The sequence below is a fragment of the Cydia pomonella genome, chromosome 12, assembly GCF_033807575.1.
Source record: "Cydia pomonella isolate Wapato2018A chromosome 12, ilCydPomo1, whole genome shotgun sequence".
NCBI lineage: Eukaryota > Metazoa > Arthropoda > Insecta > Lepidoptera > Tortricidae > Cydia > Cydia pomonella.
In genome coordinates this window covers 12,242,898-12,256,187 of record NC_084714.1, presented here as the reverse complement: position 1 = coordinate 12,256,187, position 13,290 = coordinate 12,242,898, and the positions used below count along the sequence as shown (strand labels likewise).

At 39.4% G+C, this 13,290-nt stretch overlaps 1 protein-coding gene across 4 annotated transcripts; it reads right to left on the bottom strand.

Annotated features, from left to right (window-relative positions):
* Window positions 1–93: 93 nt before the first annotated feature.
* On the bottom strand, window positions 94–11,537 carry LOC133523607 (ecto-NOX disulfide-thiol exchanger 2-like). Of its 4 annotated transcripts, none has more exons than XM_061859281.1 (10): window positions 11,312–11,537; window positions 6,437–6,595; window positions 5,556–6,205; window positions 5,188–5,427; window positions 4,920–5,103; window positions 3,691–3,797; window positions 2,766–2,921; window positions 2,339–2,482; window positions 1,664–1,807; window positions 94–370 (listed from the first exon to the last, which is right to left on the bottom strand). In XM_061859281.1, the coding sequence occupies exons 1-10, from the start codon at window positions 11,316–11,318 to the stop codon at window positions 161–163; spliced, it is 2,001 nt and encodes a 666-aa protein (XP_061715265.1). In that variant the 5' UTR covers window positions 11,319–11,537; the 3' UTR covers window positions 94–160. The 4 variants fall into 4 exon arrangements, with proteins under 4 accessions (XP_061715265.1, XP_061715266.1, XP_061715267.1 ...); XM_061859282.1 differs by lacking the exon at window positions 11,312–11,537 and adding an exon at window positions 10,971–11,125; XM_061859283.1 differs by lacking the exon at window positions 11,312–11,537 and adding an exon at window positions 10,863–10,882.
* Window positions 11,538–13,290: the final 1,753 nt, after the last annotated feature.

Here is a 13,290-nt window from a genome sequence, read left to right as displayed (position 1 = left end):
TTAATATTAAAAGGTTGAAAAACGCATGAATATTTATGCATCAAGGAGTCCCTAAAAAAAGAGATTGTACAGATAGATTAAAAAAGCGTAATGTGACACCAAAAATGATTTATTATGTAAGCCTAAAATGATATGACTATAACTACTACATTAAAATGACTTATCCATCCATAAGCGGCTTAACGTCATCCTTGGTGAAGGCGTTGAAGAGCCACCGCTTCTCGATGTTGGCGCCGACGCCCTGCGTGGCGCACTGGAACACGTCGGGGTGCTTCTGCAGCACGTGGTGCACCGTGGCCTGCGTCACGTGCGGGAACAGGGCGCGGACGTAGGACACGACGTAGTCGAGGCTTGCACCGTGCGGGTGCACCTGTCAAGGAAATTTACTATTTACTAGGAAAAACTTCCTTAATATAAACATCCCGCAGAAGCGATATCGAGTAAAAAGTTACACCCCGTGACTTGGAGGTAACTTTATATTCCAGATCGCACACGAGATATATAAAAATGTATGAAAGTCAAAAACTCCTGGGACTTAGAGGTTATTAATGTACCTATAACTGGGACTCGAGGGGTTATTCCAAAAATACTGCGCATCTTATATGTAGTATGTAGTAGAGTACTTGAGACTTAGTGGAATTGTAGGTTAGGAAAGAAAAAAAATACAAAATGTACAGAAAAAAAATACATTCTCTGTTTTATATTTACATATTGGTAATTACTCTCCATATATATATTATGCGTATAATAGACTTGTTTAATATGCACTATGCACTGAAGAAACTGCTCAATATTTGTGAGTCCTATGCGGTGGCCAACGGACTCAGATACAATGCTCAGAAGAGCGAGTTTATGATGTTCAAACCAGATAAAATTCGTTATACTGATGCTCCTGAGTTTGTACTTACTGGTGTAAAACTACATAGGGTAGACAAGTTCAAGTATCTGGGTCATTGGGTCACCGCGGACCAAAAAGACAATGTTGATATAGAGCGGGAGCGCAGGGCGCTGTCTGTCCGATGCAACATGCTGGCCCGTAGGTTTGCAAAATGTACTGAGCAAGTAAAAATTACACTATTTAAAGCTTACTGCCAGTCATTCTATACATGCAGCCTATGGGTTAACTATACGCAGAAGGCATACAGCGACCTGCGAGTACAATACAACAACGCGTACAGAGCGTTGTTGCGGCTGCCGCGCTACTGCAGTGCTTCTGCGATGTTCGCAGAGTCGCGCACGGCGGGTTTCGCCGCCATTATGCGCGCGCGCTGCGCCTCCATGATGCAGCGCACACGCGACAGCCGCGACACGCTCCTGTGCGCTGTTATTGATCGCTGGGACTCGCCAGTGTTGAAGAGGTGGATTGGGCTCCATGCCCTTACATAACATTATTTTTATTTTTATTTCTGTTATACACTAACACTAGTTATGTTTTTATGTACATTACTAACAAAATATGGATCCTTGGTCTGAATTAAAGATTATAATATAATATATAATAATAATATAATATAATATACCAAGAAATTCTATGAGCCTTAAGAGTAGATGTGTTTCTGAGAATTATAAATAAATGGTGAATGATGATGATTAAATAAATGGGGATAATTAAGGATGCTTGCGACAGACGATTAACGTGACGCGACTTGATAAAAGTATATACCTGAAGGAACGCAGACATCACTCCAATCAATTTAGCTTCCCCACAACCAGCTTCCACGGATTCCTTCAAGTGTACTTTGGCATCCAAATCATCCGGCAGCGGCGGCGGCGGCGGAGGCTTCACGATAGGTTGCGGCAGGGGCGGCTAAAATATATAATTAAATTAATAATTAATACCTCTACTGATAATAAGGCTAAATTGGTCCGTGCGTTAAAGTGCAGTGATTATATAATGACGGAGGACATAAATGATAAACATTTAAAAAAAAAAGTCTGGACTGTAGCAAAGAAAAAATATCGATGTCATTTAGGTCCAATGAACAAAGTATGGAATTGATGAGTTGAATAATAATTGATAAACAAAACGGAAATTTATCCGCAATAAAGTCCTACTTAGAGCCGTCATAAATTGACATTAGATATACAGGTTAATAAAACCTAGAAAATTTTAAGAAAATAATTGAGCAAAAGTATTTTTTTAAATATTGTCTCAGTAAAAAAAAACACTCACTGTCTCAATTAAAGAGGTATTTATGACAATAAAGAACTTTGTTTTGTCCCACTAACCAAGGCAATTTATTGGTAAGTGAAGGGACCTCCGCATGAGTTCCTGCTATGGAGGTTTTTCACCAAGGAAGTTATTAATCAAGTTCTACTTTAACACAAGGTGACTTACATTTTTCTCAAAATGACTGTTCAAAGCTTGGCGAGCAATAAATTGCGCTTTGAATTTTTCCATCTCCTTTTGAGCATCTGCTTTGATAACATCAACTTCGTTTTTATATGCTTCCAGCTGGAAACGTAGACTGTCGTTCTCACGCTAAAAAAAAATCTTTCATTTCAAGAAAAAGGGTTTACTAACTCTTAAATGTATCGCATCCAAAGCATGGGCGTAGGCAGGTAGGAGCAGGTAGGGGGAGCGGGGTGCTGCCCTCCCCCCCCTGGACCTCAAATTTTACATACAATGTACGCCTCTCGGCAGCCTCTGCCCCCCCACCCTAAGCCTCCAGCGATATCCACTCCCCCCACTAGTTCACTGGCTGGCTATGCCCTTGTTCCAAAGAATATGAGATAAATTGTACTTAAAAAACATAAAATATCACCTTCAAATTCTGTGTGTCTTCATCCATCCCAGCGGAGTTCCCCATGGAATTACCATATGCTTGATTTATATTATTATATGCACCATTGTTGAAACCGTCATTGTCGTCAGAACCAATAAATTTCTCATTGAATTCCTCTTTTAATGTATTGAATTCCTGGAAAATGCGATTATTTTTATTAGTAATCTTATTTACACTTAGTGTGGAATCCTATGTGTAGGCAGTATCGCCAGTATTTCCTGTAGGTACTACACTTGAAAGCAAAGAAATCGAGCCATCCCTGCAATTTCTACAAGAATCTAAAAGGAAAAAGCGGGGGCAATTAACTTGGAAACGTACAAATAACTGAACGACTTAGTTTTCCTCTCTAATAAATATGTTCAGGAAGAGGTGTAAAAATCGAATGATGCGTATAATTAAAAGGCAGAGAGTTCATGGAAGTTACATAATAGGAAAGTGTGTCCACAGCACATGAGCGATATTCGAGAGCGACACTAAAAACGCCCACAACTATTCGATTCTAAAAAATTACTGTATCTAATAATAACCTAAGTAAAAGATACGATAATTTTTTTGAATAGTTAGAATAAATTTAACCGACCCTTCACAATTTTGACAGAAATTACATTCTTGTAGAATTTCCAACGATTACTCCTATTTATTTACTCGCAAGTGTAGCTGTGTTGTGTATGATTACCTTATAAAATACCATAATAACAATAAATTACCTGATCTGCTCTTCACTTACCTTAGACAGCCGTTTTCTGAGCAGGTTCAATTGTATGTGTAATTTTTCATATAATTAGAAAACCTAAATATTTCTTGTTACCATTCAACATGTCTCTCTGAGAAACCACTTGATTGAACAATAAAAGAAAAGACAATAAGAGAGAAACACCCTATTTTAAAAACAGACATATTGTACCTGTGTCATTTTCTGCCATGTCTCTATGTTCTTTCGCTGTGGTTTAGTGAAATGATCCCAAACGCGCTGGTGGGTAGCGGCCGTGAATACCTTCGCCACCTGTTCGACTGAGTTTCACAAAATATACGTTAAAAGCCTCAAATGTGACTATGGCGTCACACATACCGTCGTACATTCGCGACCGGTCTCCCAGGCTTTACCGACGAGTTCATGGTTGATTACAATAACCATGTATGTTTCGGAACGGACTTTAAAATGTTGCAGACACCGTCGGCCTTCTGGACTGTCAAGAGACATGATGGTGCGGTACCACACAGAGATATCAATTACTTTCGCAACGATTCTTTCGAACTTGCTGTGTTAAATTAGTATGTTAATGTTACTCTTTCAAAAGTTCGATGCGTAAGTAAATGAGTCACTTACACAATCGTTTCAGTCTGTACTGTACATGTTAACTGAAGCTGATTCGGCTTGCAGACACGTTCGGTAAAGACGGTTAAATTACACATTGGCTGAGCTGCGCCAGTATAGAATTTAAGAGTGCTGCCCCAGTTGTACTACAATGCACGCGTGATTTTTTTAGAAACAACTTTCTAAATAGTCTAAATAATATCTTCTCAAAGCGGACGTTGTAGAGGACATTAAATTTCTTTGCATTCTAAATAACCCACGCGCGTATGAGAGTTGTTTTAATAAATTTTAATGTTGAAATATTAAAATTTATTATGTCTGATGTCACCAGAGAATGTACAGTGTGTACACTTTATGGTGCCATTGGGAAATAGAGTCCGGCTAACGAAAATTGAAACAGTTAAATGCAATTAAGCAGAAACAGATTCTGTCATTATTAATGCAAGTACTTAATAATAAAGCAGCTTAATTAAATTTAAAAGGTAACATTTTCGTTAACCCTCTATAAGACGTTGTACCGATCGCCAACTCAAAAACATTTGATGACTTATATGCTTAGCTTTGGAAAAGCAGTATTCCATAGTAGGTAGACCATAATTTCATTGCCAAGAAATGCCTTTGTAGTTGATTTTTTTTTTTTGTAAACTGCTGGTTTGGATCACTAGGATCTTACCTGGTTGAGACCTGAGAGAATTAGCCACGAAAATGTGACGAGAATATAGGACTTTCTGCCAAAAGTGGGAGCATTGATCAAGAGATTTTAGAGAGAACTGTCTAGAGATCTGACCCCATAATTTCCCTAACACTTTTTTACTTACGCTGGTTAATCACATTCTCAATGTGATTTTTAACTCGTTCTCTGGTGTCTTGCAACTCTTCTTCAGCTTGCATTTTTTCGTTAAACAGTCGACGAATGTGAGAGTTGGTCGCCTGTATCATGGAATAAAACTGATTTGAATTCTTCTTCGAACACTCTCCTCTTTCTAACCACGCCACTAATGTCTGAAAAATTACAATTAATTTGTTAATCGATTTTTACCTTTAAATTAAAATGGAAAACAGGTGAAGTAATGCGCATATACTTACTGGTAAAGTGTTAGAAAACTGCTCTTCATTTTTTATTTTCTCGGCAATTTGGGTGATAGCAAGGTTGGAGAATGGTGTAATCCTGACAGGGGAGTCCTCTCGTACTCGTCGATTATAGGATGACGGCATGCTATATTTGCTAGCCATTTCTTGCTGTGCAGTCAACTGCTGCATTTGCTGCTCTTGTACACGTTGCATTTGTCTTTGACGTCTTTCATACTCGTTTTGGTCATCTCTGCTCTGAAATTGATTAAATGTAAGGGATAGGGGTTGATCAACATTTTACTTTTTAGAAGAAATAATTAAACAAATAATTCGGGCGATTATAGTAAGTTTTAAGTTTGTAAGTACAATAATAAAAATCTTACCAATGCATAATCTACATGCAGCCATCCACTATTGGCGTGATTATCCTCCTCTTCGTCCTCATCAATTTTATCTTTATCCTTATTTATAAGTTTAAGACGATAGCCAGATATGAGCATAGCAGCATCAACACATGATTCTCTATCAAATCTTATATGGCAGAAATTCTTTTTTGAAAGTCGTAAGGTTTGAATTCTTCCGTAATTTTCAAACACCTCTCTGACTATGCTCTCCCTTATTTTGTCTGGGAGTCCTCCAATGAATATGGTGCGGCAACCAGGTGGGCGTTCTCTGCGGGGAGGATTAGGGGTTCCCGGAGCAGGTGGTATCAGTTTACAATGTTTTAGCTCTATCTCTTTCTTTTCAATTGGCATTTCTCCTCCGATAGTACCCATATTAGGGTACATGCCCATCATAGACGGGTCCATCATCATGCCTCCCATCATATTCATGTCCATTGGTGTCCCCCCTGATGGAGGCAAGGGTGGCATGGGTGTTCCACCCATAGCAGACATATCCATGGACTGTTGCGGCATCATGTCCATGCCTGTAGATGGCATCATTTCCATTCCTGTAGTTGGCATCATGCCACTTCCCATCATCCCACTAGGCATCATCATGTTTGGATACATGCCACCCATCATTATATTTCCTATAGGAGTTTATTTGTTAATAAAACTTTGATATAACGGTGTGTGAATATGAATTCCATTTGCATTAAAGTTAAAATACAAAAACATATAGTACAATAGTAACTTAATAACCTACGGCACCTTCACTACGGCAAAAAAATACTGCCGTAATTAATTAGGCTGTTCAGACTTAATGGCACAGTGAACATGATAATTATAGATAGCAACATAGTTAAATCTACTGTAATTACCTTGTTGATACATGCCGCTCATCATCATTGGGTTCATATTATTCATAACAGGCATGTCACCACTTTTGGAGTTCTCCTTGTTACCTTTAATCTCCCTTCTGCGCCCAACACTGTCTACTGACATATTCATTGGTGACCTCGATCTGTCTCTTCTTTTACCTGTTTAACCAAAAAATGTGATTAAGCAAAATGGAATCAACACACAATTCACCCTTTGACTGTCAGGCAGGAATAGACAACCATGGGTACAGTTACCGCATACAAAGCCATATATAGCGGATAAGATACTCTATAAAAAAAAAATTGGAAATAGGTAGATTGTCAAAGTAAATTTACTGCCATTTTACGACACATGATTATAACTTTTAGAACACCATGACTTTGTAAGGATCAAAGTCATGGTGTTCTAAAAGTTTTTTCACCGATAAATGTTAAATATCAAAAAGTGGCGCCATCTACTAGAGCATAGGCCAATGGTTATGGCGCCATCGCACACAGTAGGTAATAATGCAAATGGGATAAATGGTGATGAGACAGGGAGAAGTAAACTAGATGTTTATCTATAGTTGAGCTCTCAGTTCAGCCTTTTCACTCCACCAGCCTAAGCTGAAGAGTTCACCTGAGCTCTACTATTACTCTAGTTAAGGTCTTAGATATCTCAAAGAGCCATAAAAGTTGATTTGAGTGGTCTAAAACCTGTAATTGCTGCTCCAAAGAAACACATGGGAGTACGGTTGCCACCCGTACAGTCACGTCTGAAAATATCGATACGAAAATATGTAAGTATACACTACCTTAATATATGGGCAATAAAGTCGTGTATACATATTTCTGGCACTTTTTTCGTATCGATATATTCAGACGTGGCCGTACTATAATATATAGTATCGTACTATATTTTAGTCAATTGTACTATATATTATACAAAAACAATATAGTACGAAAAATACTTGTCTTTACAATTTCTTCCAGTCTTATGCAATTTCCTTCATCTCCTGGTGTACATGCTACTCTTCGTCTAGCCAATTCTTTATTTGATCCATATAACTTTTGTTATGGAGTTCCTTTCCGTGATGGTTTTCATTCCTACACTCTATTATTTTTCGCATGAGATCATCGTTTCGTGTTTTGTTCCCTATAATTTTACTATTATACTTTTATGTAGTTAAATAAATAAATAAAATATTTTTCTACTACTTTCTCGGACAAAAGAGCAAGATAATATTGGAGCGCATGTAATCATTTTGGTTAGGTTATCATTAGTAAAATATCTTCTTTTGTTACTAGAATGGATGTCAACGTTACAAAGAATTCAATAAGAGAACAGTTACGAAAACATGTCCTTTCAAGAAGTTCCAATTCCCACCCCACATCCTATCAATATGCTTTGGAAACGAATTAAATATATAATTGTAAACGAAAATTTGAACACATGTGAATGGTTAAATATAATAAATTACCGATTTCATATTTTGTTTTTAAAGTGATATTGACATTGTAACGCCTTTTACTACTAAGTTCTATTTGATTGCTAAGAAGTTATTTACTAACTTCAAATTATAGATTTATGAATGCGTATTATGCAAAAAACTAGAAAAATATGTCATTTAATTAACTATATCCCTATACCAATCCGGATCCGGTCCGGCCGGATTATGGCAAAAATCCGGCCCGATCCGGTTTGCAATCCCTACTTGTCAACTAGAGGAAGATCCCGTAGAAAGGTATGATACTCCTGAACATGATGGGTGTCCAATGAACTACTCTGATGAAGACCATGAAGCTCATGATGATCATAATAAAATCCCTGAAGCTAGAATTCTCAGAGATAGATAAAAGCTAAACCCTCCATTTCAATATGATGACTGAAGACTAACCTATAGCTGAAGATTCAGATGAGCCTAAAACTTATAAAGCCATGAAGAGTCCTCAGAAAGCTGAATGGATAAAAGCTATGAAAAGCAAGGTGAAATCCTTAAATTTAAACAAGACTTGGATTTTGGTAGACCAACCTAAAGATAGAAAACTAATGTCGTGTACATGGGTCTTTAAAAAGAAAACCAATGCAGATGGAAGTCTTGACATATATAAAGCCCTACTAGTAGCGAGAGGCTATACACAAGAAAAAAGTTTAGTCCATGACGAAATGTTCAGTCCTGTTGTTAGGATGGCGACTATACACTCAATTCTAAGCATTGCAGTAAATGAAAAATTGTCTCTTACACAATTCGATGTAGCCACTGCTTTCCTAAATGGCTCTTTAAACGAAGATCACCACCAAGACATCCACCAGCCAGAAGGTTATAATGATGCAGTAATGATGGCACAAATCGAGTTGGTAAATTAAAGAAATGTTTATACGGTCTCAAACAAGCACCAAGATGCTGGAACAAATGCATTGTTGATTTCTTGAAATCAATTGGATTTAAGCAATGTGACATGGACCTATGTTTGTTTGTTCGAAACAGAAATAAAATAATAATGGGACTATATGTTGACGATGGCGTGATTGCCTCTACTGATCAGAAGGGATCTGAAGTTTCTAAACGAACTGAAGAGAAAATTCAAGATAACAACAAAACCAGCCTCTTATTTTCTTGGATTAGAGATTACAAGTGAAAAGGATGCTTCCATAAAGGTTTCTCAGAAACATTACGTAAACTTTCAGAAAAGTTTGGTATGAGTGATTGCAAAGCTGTCAGCACTATAATCATAAAGGAAATCCAGTCAGATACAGAAAAAGACAATGATGTCAGATTCCCTTATCGAGAAGCTGTTGGTGCACTGGCATACCTAATGACAGGAACCAGGCCAGACATATCCTATGTCATGAGTGTTATTCAAGAAACTAGCGAATCCATCTCATGAAGATGTACTGAAAGTTACAACACATTTTTCATTACCTCAAATGAACTATGGATTCAGTTATTGTGTCTAAAAAAGGGTGTGTGTGTTGGAATTTTATAGTGACTCTGATCACGGCGGATATCAGTTGCGATCTCAAGCACTGAAGCAGAAATAGTTGCGGCAAGTGAAGCAGCCCGAGAATTATTATTATTATTTGTAAAGCAGGCTGGCAGGGTGTTGAAATAAAATGATAATGCCTGTATCCAGAGTCATCAATAAAGTTTTCAGTGTTGAGTAGAATTTGCATTGAGCACATCTAATTTATTCTTAAACTCATTGACACTTTGGGCCGATACTATATCCTCTAGGAGTTTGTTCCAAGCTTTGACCACTCTGTTGCTCAAGAAGTGTCTATGAGGATTATTGTAGGACCTGCGAGACGCCAGCTTATACTGATGATCTCTCAGACGGTTGTTGTTGTTGCGCTCTAGCATCTTATGAAAATCTTTGAGGTCATAGTGTTGGGTTAGTATTTTGTATGTCTCAATCAGGTCTCCACGTTCTCTGCACTCTTTCAAGGTTGTGAGCTTCAGAAAGTGCAGTCTTTCTTCATAGGGCATGTTTTTGAGTTTCTTTGGTATCTTGGTGAAACTATGTTAAACCTTCTCCAACATCTCAATAAAATAGCTCTAGGTAATAGCTATAGGGATCCACACTTGAAATGCATACTCCAGTGTAGGCCTAACAAAGGATTTGTGAATTTTGAGCATCATATCCGGTGTCAGATTCCCAAAAGCTTTTCTTATGAGGTAGGTAAGGCTCTTTGCTTTCTTAACTATTGCAGTTATATGTTCTTCCCATTTCAGGTCCTCGGTGATTTTGACGCCCAGATCGATTTGAGTCTTAACAGTTTTTAAGGGAGTGTTGTCCAAATTATACATGTAATGAGGGTGTTTTTCACCTATGTGCAGAACAGTACATTTTGTAGACTTCAGGTTTATAAGCCGTTCTTTAGATCAGTTCCATACTTTATTCAGGTTGTCTTGTAGCAGGTTATAGTCAAGCAATGGGTTGGCAAATAACTTAGTGTCATCTGCAAACATACTAATGTTGCAGTTTAAGCAATGAGGCAAGTCAAAAGTGTGTACTATGTACAGCTCAGGGCCCAAATGTCTGGCTACAATGACTATTCCTGGCAATTAGTCTGGCTACAACAACTAGTCCAGGAAATAACTACATTAAGCGATATTCCTACATTGCAGATTGACAATGATGCTACTTTAAAACTGGCTCAGAATCCTGAACTTCATAGAAGAACGAAGGATATTGCCATAAGACACTTTTATGTCAGAGAACTAGTTGCTTCAAACGAATTGAATGTTAAGTATGTTCCAACGGAATACCAATGTGCGGACATACATTAGTATTTTATAATGGAATAAAGGGAGCCTTGTGAAGATAAAACTTATTATACTGTTTTTTCTCCATACACAGTTGGACCACCATAATGGCCACCTCTTATTGATAATCTTCTTTGTTCGTTTTTTCATGCTTCTGCAGTTATGTCACAATGACATACCTATTATTTTTCGTATTTCAAGTAAAGGCAACACATGTATATTTGGAGTTTACTAGCTTGGTACGCGATATCGAATGATAAATGAAATAATACTGATGTCTTAATTACTTAATCCAGACTGATGCTTCGCCTGTCATGTGATAATGATAACGCAACGTGTGCGAAACTTTCATTAGCCAACGGAATCTTCCATGAACGACGATGTTTTTAAAAAGTCGAACAAATAAATATACACCGTATCACTGTTGTACGAATTAGCAAAAACAAGTGTATATTTAAAATAATGGTCCATAGGGCTGGTACACGGCGCGAGTATACGTATTACCCAAAACCTAACCTGCATTGTATTTTAATTTACTTATATCTCATACCCGCGCTTTCATGACATTTGTACTCGCGACGCATAATACAGCTTATTATCACAATAATATTATTCATTATAAGCTTACCCGACATGGCGATCACTTCCGAGATGATAAAATATCAAATGAAATAAAACTATCTCACGTTTACCCTGACACTAACACCAGTGTGTTATTTCTACAAAAATATATAGTAATAGAGTAGTATGTATCAAGGAATGATACAATGCGCTCCTGTGTTACTATAATCTTCCGGCGTCAAATCAACATCAACATCAAGCCATCATTATTAATGATTCATTAAGCTCTCCTCTCCCGTCAATCCCGTCATGACGGATTTATGACGCTTTACATTCGCGTGCGAGTGGCGAGCCGAGCCGCGGGCCGAGTCACGATCACGACTCACGAGACGCGTATGGTAGTGGTGGCTCGTCTTCGCAGCGTCGGTCGTGGCGGTTTTTTTGGGCACGAGTCAAATGGGCTCGCGGGGGACGCGCACTTGCTGTTTGCATTCGCGTTCGGCTTTTCTTTCGGTTAGAAACCTTATAACGTGCCGCTTATGTTTAAAATTGATTAGCTCAACGAGTTTAGGGGATGAAATATTGGGAGGTCCTTGGAGATCTACTAAAATGATGAGAAGGAACTTTTTGAATATCATAACATTCTTTTATTGTTTACTTGACACAGTTACATAATATTCACATGACTTCCATTAGACAGTTGGACGAAGAGTGAATGCTCACGCTCAGATTTTGAATATCTATAGCCCCCTCCAGACTATGCGCGTGAATCGCGGCGCGACTTCGCGGAGCGAACATACCGCGACGTTGACGTAGACTCCACACTCGCACAATTTCGAGTGTGGAGGGCCCTTTATACCGTACCGTGACACGAGACAAGCCGCGAGTCGAGCCTCGAGCCGCGAATGTAAAGGCGGTCTCTGGCTCGGCTCGCAACTCGCACGCGAATGTAAAAGCACCATAACGGATGATTAGGGCCCTCCACACTCGAGCGCGAATCGAGGCGCGAAGCCACGAACGCGAGTGTGGAGGGCCCTCACATCGATTTCGCAGATTGTTCACGCCTTCGCGCCTTAAGCCCCCTCCAGACTATTGAGCGGAGCGAACATATCGCGACGTTGACGTAGACTCCACACTCGCACCCCTTCACGGCGATTTCGCAGTTTGGTTCGCGGCAAGATGGCGCCGAAGCGTCAGCTGATTTAAGGATTTAGTTTGCGGCAAGGCACTACTCACGAGTCGGTTAATTTGAACTGTCATAACCTTCTATGGCGGCTACTTGGTTATATTGGGTGCGAACTTGATCAACCAAAAATCAATTTGACAGTTCCCAGTTTGAATCAGTGCCTTGCCGCAAACTAAATCCGATCAGCTGACGCTTCGGCGCCATCTTGCTGCGAACCTAACTGCGAAATCGCCGTGAAGGGGTGCGAGTGTGGAGTCTACGTCAACGTCGCGATATGTTCGCTCCGCGATTCACGCGCATAGTCTGGAGGGGGCTGGAACAGTCGTTGGCGTTTGTTGAGTCGTCCACACAGGGCCAACGAAAGCAAACAATACAACACTCACGATGCACTCACGAAACCCGTTTGTTTGTTTGATGTGTACGCAGTGTACGCACCTATAGATTGCCATTCCATTCGATTCGTTTCGCCTCGGAGAGCCTAATCGACGCCAACTTTTATGGCTGAGGGCCTACGCGAACCACGTTGACGTGTTGTCTCTCTGTCGCACTTGGAAATTCGTACGTAAGTGTGACAGGGAGGCAACACATCGAACGTGGTTCGCGGTACGCCCTCTGAGTCCTTAACGAATGCACGACCACCTTGTAGGAGAGCGAGAAAGAGATATTTTGACCGCACCAACCATGCGTTGCCGGTGCAGTCTTCAACGGCTGTATAAACAGAGGGTCTACCGCGAATACTGAATTGCGGAAATCTTTCTCTTTTACTCCACTAATTTGTGAACTTCAGTGTTCGCGGTAGGCCCTCAGCTGCTGGCCGGAAATAAGAGAGGGAGAAGACCTTGACGTACAATGATTATTCA

Bases quoted from the DNA above. Each gene is read 5' to 3' on its own strand.
- LOC133523607 (XM_061859281.1), bottom strand. The intron at 2,922-3,690 runs GTACAATATGTC...CGCATTTTCCAG, and splicing joins CATGGCAGAAAATGACACAG to GAATTCAATACATTAAAAGA. The intron at 1,808-2,338 runs GTAAGTCACCTT...TATATATTTTAG, and splicing joins ACAGTCATTTTGAGAAAAAT to CCGCCCCTGCCGCAACCTAT.